A 17256-nucleotide genomic window follows, 5' to 3' on the forward strand; every position below is an offset into this window, starting at 1 on the left:
TATAAGACTAGCAGCAGATAGCTGAAACTGTGGATGTGATGATCTGGGTCCTTTAATTCAAAAGATCAACAGCCTAGGATTTAAATATTTTTACCTCCTACATGTCAGTAACACTTGTACCTCTTCGACTGTTCTGTTTTGCTTCTATATCACGTGTCCAAAATCAGGGAAATGTTCTGTAACGAAAGTCTTGATGTCTAAATGTTACACTTGTTGTTTGTCCTCTTCCCCTGCATGGCGCTGCCTTAAATGTCAGAAGTTATTAATGTACTTAATTATAGATGTCCTGAAATACAGACTCCTTTTAAAGGCATTCTAATAAATCTGTTAAAAATGGAAATATTTCTAAAATATTAAGCTTGAGTCTTTATTTATGTAGTACTAGAAATACTGCATTTTTGGTTGTCTAAGTCAAAAGTATTAATACTGGTCGGATCAAGTGAGGGGGCTGGATTCTTTTGGGGTGAATATGCTGCGACTGCAGAACTCTGATCTTCTCTTTATTGTTGCTGCCAGAAACTCCAGACGAAAATGGCAAAACCCAGCGAGCTGACAGTCTTATTATGAAGAAGATAAAGAAAAAAAAGAAAAAGAAACACCGGGAAGATGTGAGGGGGAAACGCCTGAAGATGTACAACAAGGAAGTGCAGACCGTGTGCGCCGGGCTCACCCGCATCGACAAAGAGACTCTGTCTCAAGGACAGTGTGACAGCTTGGAAATGAACAAGGAATCCTTCAGGTACCTGAAGGATGAGCAGCTCTGCAGACTGAATTTGGGGATGCAGGAGTATCGGATACCCCAGGGAGTACAAACACCGTTTGTGACACACCAGGAGCACTCTGTTCGCAGCAGCTTCCTGAAAACTGGCACTAAATTTAGTAACTTCATTCACGAGGAACACCAGTCCAATGGAGGTGCTCTGGTCCTGCATGCCTACATGGATGAACTCTCATTTTTGTCTCCAGTGGAGATGGAGAGATTTGCAGAAGAGTTTCTTGCGTTGTCATTCAGTGAAAATGATAAAAATGCAGCTTACTATGCCTTAGCCATAGTACACGGAGCAGCTGCTTATTTACCAGACTTCCTGGATTACTTTGCTTTTAACTTTCCTAACACTCCAGTGAAAATGGAAATTTTGGGCAAGAAGGACATTGAAACAACAACAATTTCAAATTTTCATTCTCAGGTAAGAACTGTTTACAGGCATAAAAGTTGCACAGCACCTAGATTTCATTAATCTCATTAATCCAGAGCAGGCCTGGCTTAAAATACGTGAGTCACAAATTTTAAGCAGATGAAAAAGACGTGTGCACTGTGATGTTTATTCCTGTTTCTGCTTAAGAGCTCACTGGTAGTTGATGATTCACACCTCAGACACTGCTATCTGTGACCTGAGGAAAGATCTGCACTGATCATAAAACACTGAGATTGTTCAAAACAACAGCCAAGTCTGTATCGAGAGTTGCAAAGACTGCAAATGCTAACACTTCTTTTTATTCAATAGATCTGGGTTGGTTTTTTTTTTGTTATTTATTTTTTTTGCAATAACATTACTTCTCAGGTTTCAGTATATCATTCACAATTTTTTTAAACATCTTAATTCTATCAGCAGCTGATGTTGGGTGTTTAGACTTCCTAACTTGGAAGTGGTTAGAGTATCTTTTTAATTCCCTTGGACTTTCATTTTATGTATTACCCTGGTTTCCATAGTAGGCTTAAACTAGCTTAGATTCTGAAACTGTATCTCCATGTAACTTAAATGGATGCAACAGTAAAAACTAAGCTAATTTCAAGATTCCTGTGTGAAAACTCGTTGGATTTTAATCTTGTGATCAAACTCAGAAATATCTATGAGCGTACAACAAGATTAGAATTTAGATAAATTTATTTTAGATGGAATAAAGCTGCTTTCTGTTTAGTCTGAGAATGGATTCAAACTGCTGATTACTCTTAAACTCTTTATTCAAGACATTAATTACATTTACTGGTTCACCTGTTGGAAGGATAAATCTGAAACTCTGTAGTGGAGTGCACTTCCCTACTGTAGGAATAGACCTTTAGCAACAGATTTTGAAATGTTAATGCTTGTGAATGGGCTGTTTGGATCTCTCCAGGGTTTACCAAATGCTTATAAGCAAGATTTGCATTGGAAAAACAATTACTGCTTTACAGAAAGTTCCTGCATGGTCACTGTGGAGTCTTTGAATACCATTAAATGAATCATTCTGACATTTGGTTTATGAATTTGTTTGACAACAAATAGCTGCTGCTGCACTTATTTTAACCAGCCTCTGTTTCTTGGTCTAAGTAACTCTTGGTGCTGACAGAGCTGTCAGAGTGCAGAGTACCCCAAAACCAATCTCTGCTATGGGCAGGAGCACGTGTGCACCTGGGTGCTGCAGATGTGAAACCTGTCCCCAGGCTGGGCTTTAAAGTCTTCAGGATCAGTGATATGTCTGTGCTATTTGGTGTCATGATTGCATTCTAACTCAAGTGCATGTGGTGACCACTAAAATGGCTTAACAGAGCCACTGGGATATTTAACAATTGCATTTTTCCCCAGTGAATGTCCTGTGAACATGAATCCTGGTACTATAAATACACGTGAGGAATGTATGGTAATAAATAAGAGGCTTTGTTGGGTTATAATCTGCGCTGGTACTTCAATTAATTCTATTTTAAGTACTCTCTAAACTTGATTAAGATTGAGTCATGACATAAGGTTCAGTTGGTCTAAACCACTTCTCTAAACCCAGCTCCAGCATGACCTGGTTAATCCTCTCTGGCTGAAGTATGTTATTGTCCTTCACTCTGAGCAAACAGCACAGGAGCTGTCACAGGCAGCCCAAAAGGGGCTCTGCAGGGGATACACGTGGTGCTTAAGCTTAAGGAAGCATTTAAATTGGTGGTGGGTTCACCCAGGTTTTGCAGGCTGGCTTCTCTGGAGATGGAGAAGGCCACAGTGCCCTGCTTGAGAGAGCTGGAAGGGCTCAGCCTGCCTGTTGTGCTGCTGCTCCTCGGCAGCACCGCTGAGGAGAGAACAGACTGGCCAGGCTTCACTTTTGACCTTTCTGTATAAAAACTGTACAGCACAAAAGCACTTGGTAGTTATGCTTTTGCAGATTAAGCATGTTACACTGTTGTGTGCTGTAACACTGATTATTTTTAATTGAAGATAATGAAGTCACCTCCATTCTGTGTTTCTTCTTCTTGTTTGCTGCACTGACCCATCCTGTGGTGAGGGGATTTTGAGCATTAGGTAGTTTTGAGTCCTGCAGACTCAGTCTCAAGAAATAAAGATTTGATCTGTAAACTACAAGTTAATGTGACCTTTGGCTTATACAACATTAAGCTGTTCTATGTACCTTTTCAGAGAAACTGAATTTTAGTAGGAAGTGTCTCCAGTTCAAAATAAGGACTTTAATCTGGAAGAACTGATAAAAGTCTGGTGATAATTAACTGCCTTGCCAGGGGAATTCCTTTGTTCTCAGGGCAGTGAGTTTATAACAAGCACTCCAGTATGTGCTTGGAGCATAAATGTTTGTTTTCAGAATCTTAAAATAATTACGCTTAAATGTCTTCTGGATTTTTTGCTTGCATTGGCTCCCATTGGTTCTACTACTTTAGTACTGAAGCTGAGCTTTAGTTTGGAGCTGTTCACTTGGGCTACAAGCTTTAAGGACTCAAATCACTGAGCAGTACTTTGTAAGCTTTCTTCACATAAGGGCACAATTTAATTTGGAAGCTCTTAGCAGTGCAGCTAGAATGAACTCTCATTTTCCTTATCACTTGCTTCAGTACAACTGCTTCTAGTTCTACTCAGTGAATCGGAATATATTTAGACTTAAGAAACACTTCTACTTTTTTTCCCCCAAGAAAAAACCGATCAGCTGCCTGTTGAATTCTTTCTCTGATCCAAAGGAGAGTTAGACTGTCACAGAGGAGTGGGGGTTCTGGGAAGAGGCCAGGAAAGAGCTGGGGAAGTAGGTTTTGCATAAGCTGTTGTTCCTTCTGGGGAGAAGCAGCCAACAGGTGATAACTGGAGACTTTTTCCTACTCCTGCTGTCAGAAAAGGTTCTTCTGTTCCTGCCAGCTTTGGTTAATGAACCACATCACAGTTTGGTTGTCTCCCCCACGTGAGCTTCTCTTAGTCTGGAATGGCAGTTCCTTTTTTTAGCAGAAGCTACCAAAGTGTGAAGTGGAGAAATTGTGCATCTGTACTGCAAACTTCAGGTAGTTTGTCACTAGAGCCACACAACCAATGCCCAGTGGTCTGGCTGCAGTATGTCACGTTGTAGTTAGACATGTCACCCTTGCTGTGCTGGCACGTCACTGTCCTGGCCCTCTGTTGTCAGTAGTAACCCCCTTGTGCTCTTGCTTTCTTCCTTGCAGCCAAGTGTTTGTGTGGTTGGTTTTATAGCTGACTTGCCATGTTGAAATATTGGCACTGTCAACTCATTCGTGCTTTTCTTACAACTGGAGAGAAACTTCTGAGACTTAACCTCGTTTGTCTCCAGCTGATGCCTCATCTGTGTGTCCTCTTCTCACCCTTTGGGGTTTTGCTGCTCACTTAACCCTTGGAGAGGCAGGGCAGGGGCTGGGGTGGCTCAGGGACATGCAAATAAATACCAGCTTTGCGATTTGGACAGGAAACACTGGTGCTGTCTGTTCCTGTTCTCACCCAAGTGTGGGGAACACTGATAGGCACACCATGCAGCTGCAAGAAAATGTCTCCCTGAGCACTGAAGAGCTAATTTTAAACATGCCTGTAACTCACTGTCAGTGTGGAGTGTGTGGAGCAGGGGACACGCAGGGTAGTGTGGCATTTGAAAGGGCACAGTGGTCTTAGTGGCCCCATGGTCCTTACACAACAGTAATTCTGGTTTTAATTCTCCAGTAAATGTATTTCATTTCTATTAAAAACTACCAAAACATTAAAATCCAATATTTCCCTGAAGTATTTCTACTGTCCCCTTTATAACTCTTGAATTCTTTTGGGTTTTTTTTCCATTGTGTTCCAGTGCATTTAAAAAAAACCCTCCAAACTTAAAGCTTCTAGTTTTTCATTTCCTTTGAAAACATTACAAGGAAAAAGTGCATATGGAATCATAATTCATTTTAACTTGTGACAAACACCTGTGAAATACTTGTGACTCTCAACAGGTGGTTTCAGTAGAGCAGATCTCATCTGGAAGCGGTCACAGAAATAGTGCCAGGCAGTTAAACTTTGCTGACTTAAGGACCAGAACATTTCAGTCCTTAGTTCCCCTGTAGGTGCACAGAACTGGAATATTGCTGTGGTGTTCCAGTGCTCCTGCTCTGAACTGCATTCAGTGAGTAGAGTGAGCTAAACTCCTATAATTAAGAAGCTAAATGTCTATGGCTGCTGTTAGAAAATAACATTGCAGCAGTAACTCTATTTTTCCCTAATTAGTCTCTCCTAATTTACCTTTAGCAACCTCATGGAGTAATTTAATAACATCTGGTTTGTTGATTAAACATGCAAAACTGAAACTAAACTTCAAACTAAGCTGCTGCATCCACATATCTATAAATGGAGTTAGTAATAAAAGGCATCACCCGTTCTGAACATGACTAAAATTGCCAATTTAGCAGTAATCCTCTGTCCCACCACTCAGCCATAGAGAACAGCTGGAGCTTTTCACCACGGGAAGCACTCGAACACAGAGGGAAGGTTGGGGCTCAAACACAACTGAGTGTGCAAAACAGACTAATTATGGCAACATTTCTGCTCTAAAACATCAAATACCTGTGGTACCTACATGGAACCTGCTCTGTGGCCATATGGGATTTACAGCTGCAGTCCATAGGATGAGGCTGGAGAACACTGGAGCCTTGCCAGGGGTTCTCCTCCAGGAACAGGAAATCGGTAAGAAAAATTGCCAGATGCCCTTGGAAAGTGGGACAGTCTGTGCTCCAGAGGATGTCCAAGGGCTGTAAGTGAGATTAAAGCATTTCTGGCCACAGCACTGGCAGCAGGTTCTACTGCTGATGGTTATCCTGAAGTTGTTCATGAGCACTGGGTTTCTGGCTAAACCTCTTGTTTCCTCAGTTTCTTGTCCAGTTTTGTGTATACATTATAACAACATTACCAGGGCCCCTGCATGAGGGACCCTGAGATTTTTCACAGCAGTCCCAGGGGAAGGACCTCTGGGACAAGACTGGAATGAAGAGTGTGTGTATTCCAGGGGCATCCGGTTTGAAATGTAGAAACAACAGTCAGCTGCACAAACTAGTGGAGAGCTGAAGCCTGCTGGTGAAAGACTGAGTCACAAGGAAACCTTGTGTGCTTGTTTTCTCAAGTCAGCCTGGAAGTGTTGAATTGTTCCTGAATTAGTCAAATACTCACTTGCTGTTATTCAAACTGGAGAAGGATTTCCTGTCAGGAGTGCAGGCAGGAGTTGTTTCTCTTGGGATGCCCTGTGGGCATGTGTTCTAAACAATCCCCGTGCCTATTCCCAAGGGCACAGCTACTGAAATAGAGGTAGATGAGTCCAGCTGTGGCCCAGTGTGTTGGGTTAGTGTGACTCTCCTGCAGCAGAACTAAAGCTGTGGTGGTGTTGTGTTTCCTCTCTGGGCCCCCAGGTCAATCGGACGTACTGCTGTGGCACCTACAGAGCAGGACCCATGCGGCAGATCAGCCTGGTCGGAGCAGTGGATGAAGAAGTGGGGGACTACTTCCCAGAATTTCTAGATATGTTGGAAGAATCTCCATTTCTTAGAGTAAGCAGCAACTTGTGGTTTGTTCAGAGCACTGCAGATATTTAAGCAATTACTAGGTTTCACATATTTCAAAGTAATTAGAAAACAAAAGGTGTTTTCTTTACTGATGTGCTTGTTTGGGCTACTGAGGTTCATTCTTTCCTGCGTCCAGTTGAGAGGTATGGAATAAGGTAGCTGCAATTGTGTAAATAATTAAAAAAATATAGTTTATCATATATATGCACTACATAATTCTGTGCTTCCCTGACAACTGAATTTGATAAAGTTAGCTCAGACTATATTTTACCTCTCAAACTTATTTAGTTTCTATGCAATTCTTTTGACAGCAAATTTGAACCAGTTTTACCAAAGGCGTCATTTAATTTTTCTATCTCACCCAGTGTTCTGTGTTATGTGTGTTTTGTGGGTTGTTTTGTTTCTCTTTTCTTTTCAGATGACTCTGCCCTGGGGGACTCTTTCTAGTCTCCGACTTCAGTGCAGGTCCCAGAGCGATGACGGGCCCATCATGTGGGTGAGACCAGGAGAGCAGATGATCCCCACAGCTGATATGCCAAAATCGCCCTTCAAACGGCGCCGGTAAGGCTCGGTTTGCCTCCAGCGAGAGAAGAAAACCATTGCAGTTGTGTCTGTGTTAGATTTGAGAACAAGAGCAAAGTACTTGATGTGTAAATGGTTCTTCAGATGACTAATTCGGATTTAAGATTCACTTTTTGTTTCAAATTGGCTCAGCTGATAAAACAAATGTTGCTTGTGATGGTTATCTTATTTCACTACTTTTATGTCCTAGATCAGTGCTTTCTTAAGATTAAAAACCTCTTTCATTATCCTTCAGGAGGCTTATTTTATTCATCTTATTTCTGTGGCGAGGGCAGCTCTAAAACAGCAGAGATCCTTACACTGCTCGTGCTGCATTTTAATGTTAGTGCTAAAGCACTTGTAGTACTGTCTGCCTGCTCAGGAAATATTGGGTGTACTTACATGTTTCTCAGAAAAAGAACAAATTTCAGGAGACTTGGAAGCATATTTTAATTATCATTTCAGGGAGGATTTTTTGATGTACTCCCAAATAATTGAAGTTCAGGTTCTATTAAGATAGCTCTATTTTACATACCATTCAATTCCTGGAGGAACTCTTCCAGCGTGAGTGATTGGATTTGTTTTATGAAGTTTGATCTCACAACCTGAATTGTACTTTGCTGTTTTTATTCGGCAAAAGGTCAAAACAAAACCGGGAAGAAATCGGAGGGAAGCGCTTTGTTCTTTTCAAGCCTTCAGCACGCATTTCAGATTACATTAACACAAATATTTATTTCTGAGGAGTCTGAAACGTTTTTCAGTGTGTGTTTTTACGACATTCTAGGTCAATGAACGAGATAAAGAACCTGCAGTACCTACCTCGGACCAGCGAGCCCCGCGAGGTCCTGTTTGAGGACAGGACGAGAGCTCACGCCGACCACGTGGGGCAAGGCTTTGACTGGCAGAGCACGGCTGCTGTCGGGGTCCTGAAGGCTGTGCAGTTTGGGGAATGGTAAGTGCTGCTGGAATGCAGCTGTTCTACACCTTCTCTTTAAAAAAAAAATAAAAATAATTCCTTGGAAAACAAGCCTAATCAGAAATCCGATTTTATCTAATAAGATAAAAGCTGCCTAGCGCTGAAAACCACAAGCTGTATACCCGCTATTTTCCCCTCTCGAGGCATTAAAAGATTGCAACAGCAGTTTGCAGAATATTTTAGTGATATATAAAAGCCTTAAAATACCATGCCTGGACCATCATCCCTGATAGTTCATTTCCTGAGCAGGTGTATTAATTCCAGCTTCTGTAACAGTAATCTAAGAACTCAGTGTAATTAATTTCACAGCTGCAGTGCCTTCTCAGGTCGTGTACCCAGGATATTGCTGGTGACCTTGCAGAGAAACTAGACTTGCATCACTGTAATTGCCAGAAATTACAGTGGGAATTGGATTGCATCATTAGCAATATCATTAGATTTTTGTATGAATAAAAGGTACCAGGACTTCCTTCACTCTGGTTCACAGCTGCTGAATAAAATCCAGCTCCTTGTTGCTTCAGCTGCAGAGTTACTTGGTTATTTTACATTTTTCCTTTAATGCAGAATTATTCTGTCCAATTATAAAATGGAAGAATTGAGGCAAACTGTGGTTCCTAGAACACAGAGAACTTTAGTAGTGGCATTTTGAACCTAGTTCTTGATCATTTTGGTATATTGTCCCTGAAAACATCACGTCTGGTGTGAAGGCAGCAAGAAAGAAGTGGGGAAAAAAGAGAAATCTGTCAATTATACCCCTTTTTCAAAATACATGTATTGAGAAGTGATGAGACTTTGTGCACAGTGTAGAACTGAGGAAGGTCGTTGGTTCAGTGAAACTTTCTGCTGGAAAGAGCTGTAATTCAAATTCTCTAAAAATTCCTGGAATTCTCATCTCTTCTAGGAGTGACCAGCCTCGTATAACCAAAGATGTGGTTTGCTTTCATGCTGAAGACTTCACTGATGTTGTGCAGAGACTTCAGCTGGACCTACATGAACCTCCAGTGTCACAGGTATTGGATCTTCCCTCGTGGCAGCTCATTCTTAGTGTTCTGGGAGTAGTTTCTGGCAGATCTCAGGTCCTCTCTGTAGCCAGCTCTTTGGTATCCCCAGTTCTCACTCTCTTGGGCAATTTCCTCGTGTTTCAGGATAGAATAGTGCAGTTGGAAGGGACCTTTTTCTTTTCCTTTCCTCCAAGCTGGGATTTATGCTGTGAGTCACAGTATGTGCTGTAGAAACAGTGTGTTGATTAAGAAGTCATGTGTGCCTGTTCCTGCTTTTTCTAATGTCTGATGTTGTCTTAAGAGGTGGAGACATCTCAGCTCAGTCCTGTCAGCCCAAACAATGCAGCCCATGTCACACCTACTGTTTTCAACTGTAACTAGAGAATCCTCTTCATTCTCCTCTCCCAAGATATGCACGTTGGCTAAATTGTGCTTTAAACATCCAATCCTCAGTTAAATTAGAATTTTTACCCACGAAACAGAAACATTCTGATTTAGACGTGAATTAAGTTGAAAACAGGAGGATACTTGAACTGTTTGAAGAGTCTACCACTAACTTTCCCATCTCTCCTTCTCCCAGTGTGTTCAATGGGTGGACGAAGCCAAACTAAACCAAATGAGACGGGAAGGCATTCGCTATGCTAGAATTCAGTTGTGTGACAATGACATCTACTTCATCCCTAGAAATGTCATTCATCAGTTCAAAACAGTGTCAGCAGTCTGCAGCTTAGCCTGGCACATCAGACTTAAACAGTATCACCCCGTGGTGGGGGAGAATTCTCCAAATGCAGACAGCAATTCAAGCCTCAACAGTAATATTCCTGGAAAGACAGAGGCAGAAGGTGAACCCCAAGGTGTGAGTGTAAAAATAGAGTCTGAAGACCCAGGTATAGAAGTTCAGCTTACCCCAGGGGTGCTCTCCTCCTCTGTTTCTTCAATATCAGGACTTGTGCAACCAGATCAGGTGGCCCAGCCCCTTCCAGGTTTTAAAATAGAGTCTGATCAGCAACACAATCCACAGGATCATGCAGGCTCTTCTGTGTGATATGTATATAATCAAATGTTTTTTTAACAACTTTTTAAAATTTTGATGTGAAGTTATAGTTTTGTAACTGGCTTATGTTTTATTGGAGAAATCTTGCCTATAATTCTATAAAGAAAGGTGACATTCCAAAATGTCAAGCATATCTTTTTTACACAGATTATGCAAAATTCAAGTTGTATTTTAACCCCTTAGTACAACCTGTAACAGTGGTCTACCACTTCTTTCTGTTTAAGTAAAGAGATGTTGAATATCTTCTCAAAGTCAGATTGAAATTCCTCCAGGAACATGAAATGGTTGAACTCCATTGGTCAGTGTTATTTCCCTACTTTTACTTTATCTCTAATCTTCACCAGAAAGTGATGCTTTTGTAGAAGACTTGCAAAGTGACTTCTCCATCTCCATTTTAATTGCTTAAAAAAAAAGTAAAAAAAAAAAAAAAAAAAAAAAAAAAGGAAAAGAAAAAGAAAAAATAGAGAAAGCACAGCACTTTTGATGATTTGTGGAATTTTTGGTATGTCTGTTCTTGACATGTTGGTTTATATACAAGCTATAGAAATTGATGTTTCTCACAGTTCCTACAAGGGTGACCTGTAAAGTGAACTGAAGCAAGTGTCTGATCCTGTTGAAATGCAATGACTTACTGACCTAACACTTCTCATAGCACTGCTTATGTTGTTTGGTGTGAGGGTTTTTGCTTCCAAAATACATCTTCCCTGAACGTGGTAAATACTAGTGTCAAAATTAGAGAACCTACTGGTAGTCTTGTGGAGGAAACTGCTATCTTTGAGCACTTTAAGGCTTTAAAATACTTAACCAACTTGGCAGCTTGTTTTGATCGGGTCGTAACGTGTCCAATGGATCCACACTTTCCCTTGTACTGATGCACTTAATATAATAAGCATTGAGTTGATACCTGACTTCCTAGAATAAGGACAGCCTTACTGTGTAAGTTCTGTATTAGTATTTCACAAATAAAAAGTATTATGGCATTGGACTGCTTTTTCCATGTGTAGCTCCTGGGCACCCAGTTACTGTGGAAAAATCAGTGGCACGTGCTCAATGTGTAGAGTGTCAGCTATCAACAGTTTTTAAACAATCTTTCAATATTTCTGGATGTTGACGTGTAATCTGTATTTGACTTTCACTCACCCCATTTATTACTGCCCTTTCCAGTCATCAAAAGGAAAAGTCCTGTCCCTTTTCCCTCTCCCTCTCCCTTCCCCCACATCTAGAGTACAAGTTGGGTTTTGGTGCAACTTAAGCTGTCTCCAGATAACTTTATTTGTTCTAATCCTCACTGGGGTAGGAAAGATTTGAAACACTATGTTAGACTAGACAAAAGCAAAGATGCTGTGTTAGTTCTGGATGCATCTTTTTAATATCAATTATTACTCTTCTCTTTATAAGGGTCTCTAAAATATGTTACTCTATTATAAATCTTACTTTGTGCAATATTGTTTGTGTAGGCTTTTATATACATATTAGCACCTCAGTGTAGAGGTCACTATTTTAAACTGATAGAGAAATAATCCTCAGAAGATACTGCAGTGATTAGTTAGAACCTGTATTACTCCTTATGTGTATGTATGTATTGTCTTCGGTACAAAAATGAGGACTAGGAAATATTTCAATTTTAAAACTAATTTACAGATTGAAGTGGTAGTGACTCGTTTAGTAATCTGTGTAAATAAGGTGTTAGAATGGAAAGCTTTTATGATGAGAAGTAATGTGATTCATGCAGGGGTGTAATTTAATCTTAGCAGAAATTCTAGATGACTCAGCGCGGTTCCGAAACGAGCCGTCACTTCTCTGGTGGGTTTTTTTCCACTTTTTATGTTGAGAGGAATTTCATAGCTTTAAGGGTTGTGCAAAGTAAAATTCCTCACAGGCAATAGCGCTTTCAGTTCATCCTTCACATTCAGAGGTTGTATTTCCCAAGGGTTGTTCTTTCCTTTTGACCAAGTCTGCGAGTCTTCCAAGTGCCCGTTCCACCCTTCCCGTGCTGCTCCTCGGCCCTGGCAGTGCAGGCACATCCTGAGGTGGCCCTTCCCTGGCAGCCAGCACTGATCACTCAGGAACTGACAAACCTGCAGAGACCACAAGCTTAACTTCAAAGGCAGAATAAACAGATTGAGCCCCCGTTGACCCACTTGTCTCTTTTATTGGGGAAATTGAAACAGAGTGGAGAGGGAATCCATTTGGAAATCCACTGTAAATTCTAGTAGCATGTTTTCAAAGGAATGAGTTAAGAACAGAGTGGTTAATGTTACTTTCCAAACTGTAGCTTTAGTGAAATCTGTGACAACAGCCTGAAATACCTGGAAAATGCTCTGACTGCCTCTTGGGTGGAGGGACATGACCAATAGCATCCTGCTCTCTGTGCTCTGCTCAATTACTAACCTAAAGCCTAATATCAGATTAAAATGCACATTAAAAAAGGTATCTTTGGACGACCTGAATGTTGCTGATGCGTGTTTGGAAGATTCAGGGAGAGAGGGGCTGTTTGAGAACCTCTTACTAAATCCATGCTCACCTCTGTTGTGCTTTAACCAGACTGACAGACTTTCAAACTCCACCTCACCTCTGGATGTAAAGTACAACAGGGATTGTTTGGGAAGCTGGTCACTGTCCAGCCATTGCTTCAGTTGCACTGAAAACAGCAGAGCAGAGTCAGAACAAGGCCCTGATGGCACAGGTGCAAATGTTTTCCAGAACAAGACCTGTGGGACACTGATTTTAGTGAGCTGCAGCTGTTTAGAGATGAAGAAACGAGTTCAAGCCACTTTACTGTTTGAGCAGAACAAATCTCTGGGTAGGGCGAAGTAAATATTTCTGAATATCTCATGTTAAATAGCTGCTATTTGAATTCCTCTAAGATTTCTTGGAGCAGCCTCCTTAATGAGATAATTAAGGGTTGTTCTAAGACAGGCTGAGAAAGTTGGGGCTGCTCAGCCTGCAGAAGAGAAGGAGCATGGAGACCTCACAGCTCCTTCCAGGATCTGAAGGGACCTACAGGGAAGACAAAGAGAGACTTTTCATCAGGAACTGGAGTGACAGGATGAGGGGGAATGGGGACAGACTGAAAGGGGAAGTTTAGATTAGTTATTAGGAAAAAAAACTTCACTGTGAGGGTGGTGAGACACTGGCACAGGTTGCCCAGGGGGGTTGTGGATGCCACAACCCTGGAAGTGTCCAAGGCCAGGTTGGAGCAACCTGGTCTAGTGGGAGGTGTCCCTGCCCATGGCAGGGGGTAGAACAAGATGAGTTTAAAGTCCCTTCCAACCCATTTAGATTCTCTGGTTCTCAGTGGAACCCGGATAGATACAGTTCCCAAATATGAATGTGCTGGTCTGTTACTGTAAATCCTCAGTTTTCCATTTATGAGGATCTGCTCTGTGATATGTGTCAGGTGATGGGTAGAAAATGCTCCTGCTTTATGCTGGAGACAACTGTCACTGCCCAAGTGCTCTGTCCATAGAGGGCTCAGCTTTGAGACATACAACTGAGCTTGGGCCCTACTTTATTTAAAAGTTCTGGGGATTAAAACATTATAGGGTTAAAGGCAGTGCTAGAAAGGGATTGCAAGTGCAATTTAAAGCTGAAATGCCGGCTGGCTTCGGTTTCCTCTCTCCTTAGACAAGCTCCAAGTCATTTTGTGCAGACACCTGACATGGTCCTTTCCAGGAAGGAGGGGACACACACGAGGTGTTCGCAGGGGATTTATAAGGAACACTTCTCACAGGTGTAGATCCAGAAAAAGGGCTGGGCTGGGCTCTGCCAGGTTACACTTCAGTTCCCCTGGACGAGGTAAACGTGTCAGAGCTTTCCCCAAGCCCTTCATCGGTCTGAATCCAGATAAACTCTGGAGCTGCAGTTCCCGAGGGGTGCTGAGCCTTGGCAGCTCTGCGCTGGCTGCGGGGGCGGGAGAGGAGGAGAAGGATTGTTTGTTCTCCCCCAGAGCCTGTTCTGGACCTTCTTGTGCTGCCCAGGGATGTGACCCGTGCTCTGAGCAGCGTCCAGGGCGCTGCGAGCATTCACACAAACACCCCCAGCTCCTCCCGATTTCTCTGTACAACATGTAAAGATACCGACTCCTGTATTGCTGTTTGGTGATTTCATTTGATTTGATTGGCAGCTACGATGATTATTTTTTTTTTTCTGTGGTTTTAATTTATCCGAGGTCTCTGCCTGCAGAGGACGTGTACAATTGCCTGGACGACTGTTTGCTTTGTGCGGCCTTAGTTGTATTTATTGCCCTTGGCGCGTGTGCGGGGGCGGCCCCGCGGCCCCCCCGCGCCGTCGGTAGCTGACTGTATACACCAGTGTCAAACTGTTAAGCTATTTCTTTGTAAAATAGTCCGGCGGAATGCATAGAAATTTTTTTCCTGTAAAGTATTTTTTTAATAAACAAAAAGTCTGATTTTGTCCTTTAAAAACCCGCCTGGGCGCTTCTTTCCTCCGCGGGCTTGGAAAGGGAGGGGGGGGGGGCTGGTGGGGGTGGCGCTCGGCGCTCGGCTGGCGCTGCCTGGGCGGGCTTGGGCGGGAGGGGGGGGCAGCAGGCGGAGCGAGTCGAGCGCCGGGTGGTTTCCAGGGTAACGGGGCCGGGGTCGGTCCCGGGGGTCGGTCCCGGGCCAGGGCCGGTCCCGCCGCCCCCCATGGCCTGTCGCGATGCCATTTCATGGTACCAGAAGAAGGTGAGTGCGGCGCGGCGCGGGAGGGCGCGGGCCCGGCCGTGCTCTCAGCCTCCTCTCCCCGCAGATCGGGGCCTACGACCAGCAGATATGGGAGAAGGCCGTGGAGCAGACACAGATGAAGGTACCGGCGGCGGGGGCGGGGGGTGGGTAAGGGCCGGGCCCCTCGCCGCTGAGCCGGCCGTGTGTCCCGCCCCGCAGGGCTTCAAGAACAAGCCGAAGAAGAAGGGGCACATCCAGCCCGACCTCATCGACGTGGATCTGATCAGCGGTGAGCGGGGCTCGGTGTGGACACGCGGCTCTGGGGCACCGAGGGGACGGCTGGAGCTGTGCCAGGGCAGGGTTACGTTGGGTATCAGGAAAAGGTTCTTCCCCCAGAGGGTGGTTGGGCGCTGAACAGGCTCCCCAGGGCAGTGGGCACAGCCCCAAGGCTGCCAGAGCTCCGGGAGTGTTTGGACAACGCTCTGAGGGACAGGGTGGCATTTTGGGGTGTCCTGTGCAGGGCCAGGAGCTGGACTGGGTGATCCCTGTGCGTCCCTCCCAGCTCAGGATATTCCATGATCCTGGGGCTTGGGGCAGGGCGGGGGAAGCAGAACCCGCCTGTGCTTCCAGGGGTGCCCCTGCTTGTGAGCCCTGGGGCAAAAGGGGTGTTGAAATCCTGAGAGCAGAGACAGGAGGAGTTCAGGGGGCGTTCAGCAGAAGTGGGTGGTGGTGGGAGCAGGTTTGGGTGGGCAGGGAAGGGGCAGAGCCAGTGCCCTGAGATCAGACAAGAGGCAGCTTTAGTTGTGCCTGTTGGGGCTCTGGAGCTCAGGCAGGTGCCTGAAACTGGGCTGCCCAAAGGGGAACTCATCAGTGAGGGGACATTTGTGATTCACAATTAATGATGGACTGTTTTCCCTTTAATTCCAGGCTCTACCTTTGCCAAAGCCAAGCCTGAAATTCCCTGGACGTCGCTAACGCGGAAGGGGATTGTGAGAGTTGTGTTTTTCCCCTTGTTCAGTCAGTGGTGGATACAGGTCACCTCCCAGAGGATTTTTACGTGGCTCCTGGTGCTCTATGTTATGCAAGGTGAGGGTGGGAGCAAGCCATGCCATAATCCTTGTTCTGCAAGGAATGTGATGCCAAAAAATGTGTGGACTGGGGACATGGGGTAGGGGTGGACCTGGCAGTGCTGTGGGAACAGTTGGACTCTGGTCTCCAAGGGCTTTTCCAACCTTAGGGATTTTGTAGTCAATAAGTTAAAACATAAGGATCAGATCTGGAACCTACTTAATGTACATTTCAAGACGTGTGGCACCAGCATTTGCAGAAATTAAATAATAATTACCAAATAAAGCAGGGTAAAAGTAAATAGTTAAGACAGAAGAACTGGGTCGTGCTGGGTCACAACTGTATGGTTTGATCTCATACGAGGTGCTCATCTTTACCTGCATTAGGGGAACCTAAAACCCCTTTCTGCCTCACGGTGCTGGTGCTTTGCTGTCAGCAGCTTTTCCTGGAGTAGAATCCCAGGCTGCTTTGGGTCGGAGGGGACCTCGAAGCTCCTCTGACTGGGGCCGTTTGCTCCTCCCCAGTGGTGGCGGTGCTGCTCTACCTCCTGGTGCCCGCGGGGAGTGCCAGCGAGGTGATGGGCCCCCTGTGCCTGATGCTGCTGCTGGGGACAGTTCACTGCCAGATCGTGTCCACGCAGGTGAACAGACCTGCCGGGAGCAACGGGCTGAGCCGGCGCCGCAGGTGAGGGACCGGGGTGGCCCCGCAGCCAGGGGACAGCAGGGGGGGCAGGTGGGTTGAGTTTTGGCTCCTCTGGATTGCTGCAGCAAAGATTTTCCCCGCGTTTTGCCTGTTGAACCTTTCCTGGTGATGTCCTGGGGGTATATTCTTAATCCAAATAAAACCTATATCAAATAATAAAATTTAATCAAATAAATGAACGATAAAGTGGTTATGGAAGTATTAATAAAATTAGTATAAAATTAAATTGAAGTTAAATTAAAATTATAAAAACGTTAGAAAATTATTGTAAAATTAATAATAAATTATTATAAATTAGAATTACAAAGTTATTAGAAAATTATTATAAAATTAACTATAAATTATTATAAATTACAAATAATGTATAAATTACAAATATATCAATATTAAGTATAAATTAGAAATAATTATATTAATTATATCAATTATAACTATATAAGATATAATACTATAATACTATATACTATATA

The 17256-nt window shown here is 43.6% G+C and overlaps 1 protein-coding gene across 4 annotated transcripts in view; it reads left to right on the forward strand.

Annotated features, from left to right (window-relative positions):
* LOC114001229 (protein PHTF1-like) overlaps positions 1-17256 on the forward strand; it is a 30608-nt gene that overhangs the window by 3459 nt on the left and 9893 nt on the right. For 2 of the 4 annotated variants that reach the window (XM_027746228.2, XM_039381933.1), the window contains exons 1-5: positions 14928-15037; positions 15102-15158; positions 15236-15305; positions 15944-16102; positions 16609-16768. In XM_027746228.2, the coding sequence (XP_027602029.1) occupies positions 14999-15037; positions 15102-15158; positions 15236-15305; positions 15944-16102; positions 16609-16768 (485 nt within the window). In that variant the 5' untranslated portion in view covers positions 14928-14998. Of the gene's footprint in view, positions 1-516; positions 1188-6607; positions 6746-7178; positions 7322-8105; positions 8274-9198; positions 9308-9878; positions 12489-14927; positions 15038-15101; positions 15159-15235; positions 15306-15943; positions 16103-16608; positions 16769-17256 lie in introns of those variants that run through there. The other 2 variants (XM_027746222.2, XM_039381934.1) reach the window with 2 other exon arrangements.

The sequence above is a fragment of the Pipra filicauda genome, unplaced genomic scaffold (genome assembly GCF_003945595.2).
Source record: "Pipra filicauda isolate LSUMZ 115617 unplaced genomic scaffold, ASM394559v2 scaffold249_size1133689_pilon, whole genome shotgun sequence".
Taxonomy (NCBI): domain Eukaryota; kingdom Metazoa; phylum Chordata; class Aves; order Passeriformes; family Pipridae; genus Pipra; species Pipra filicauda.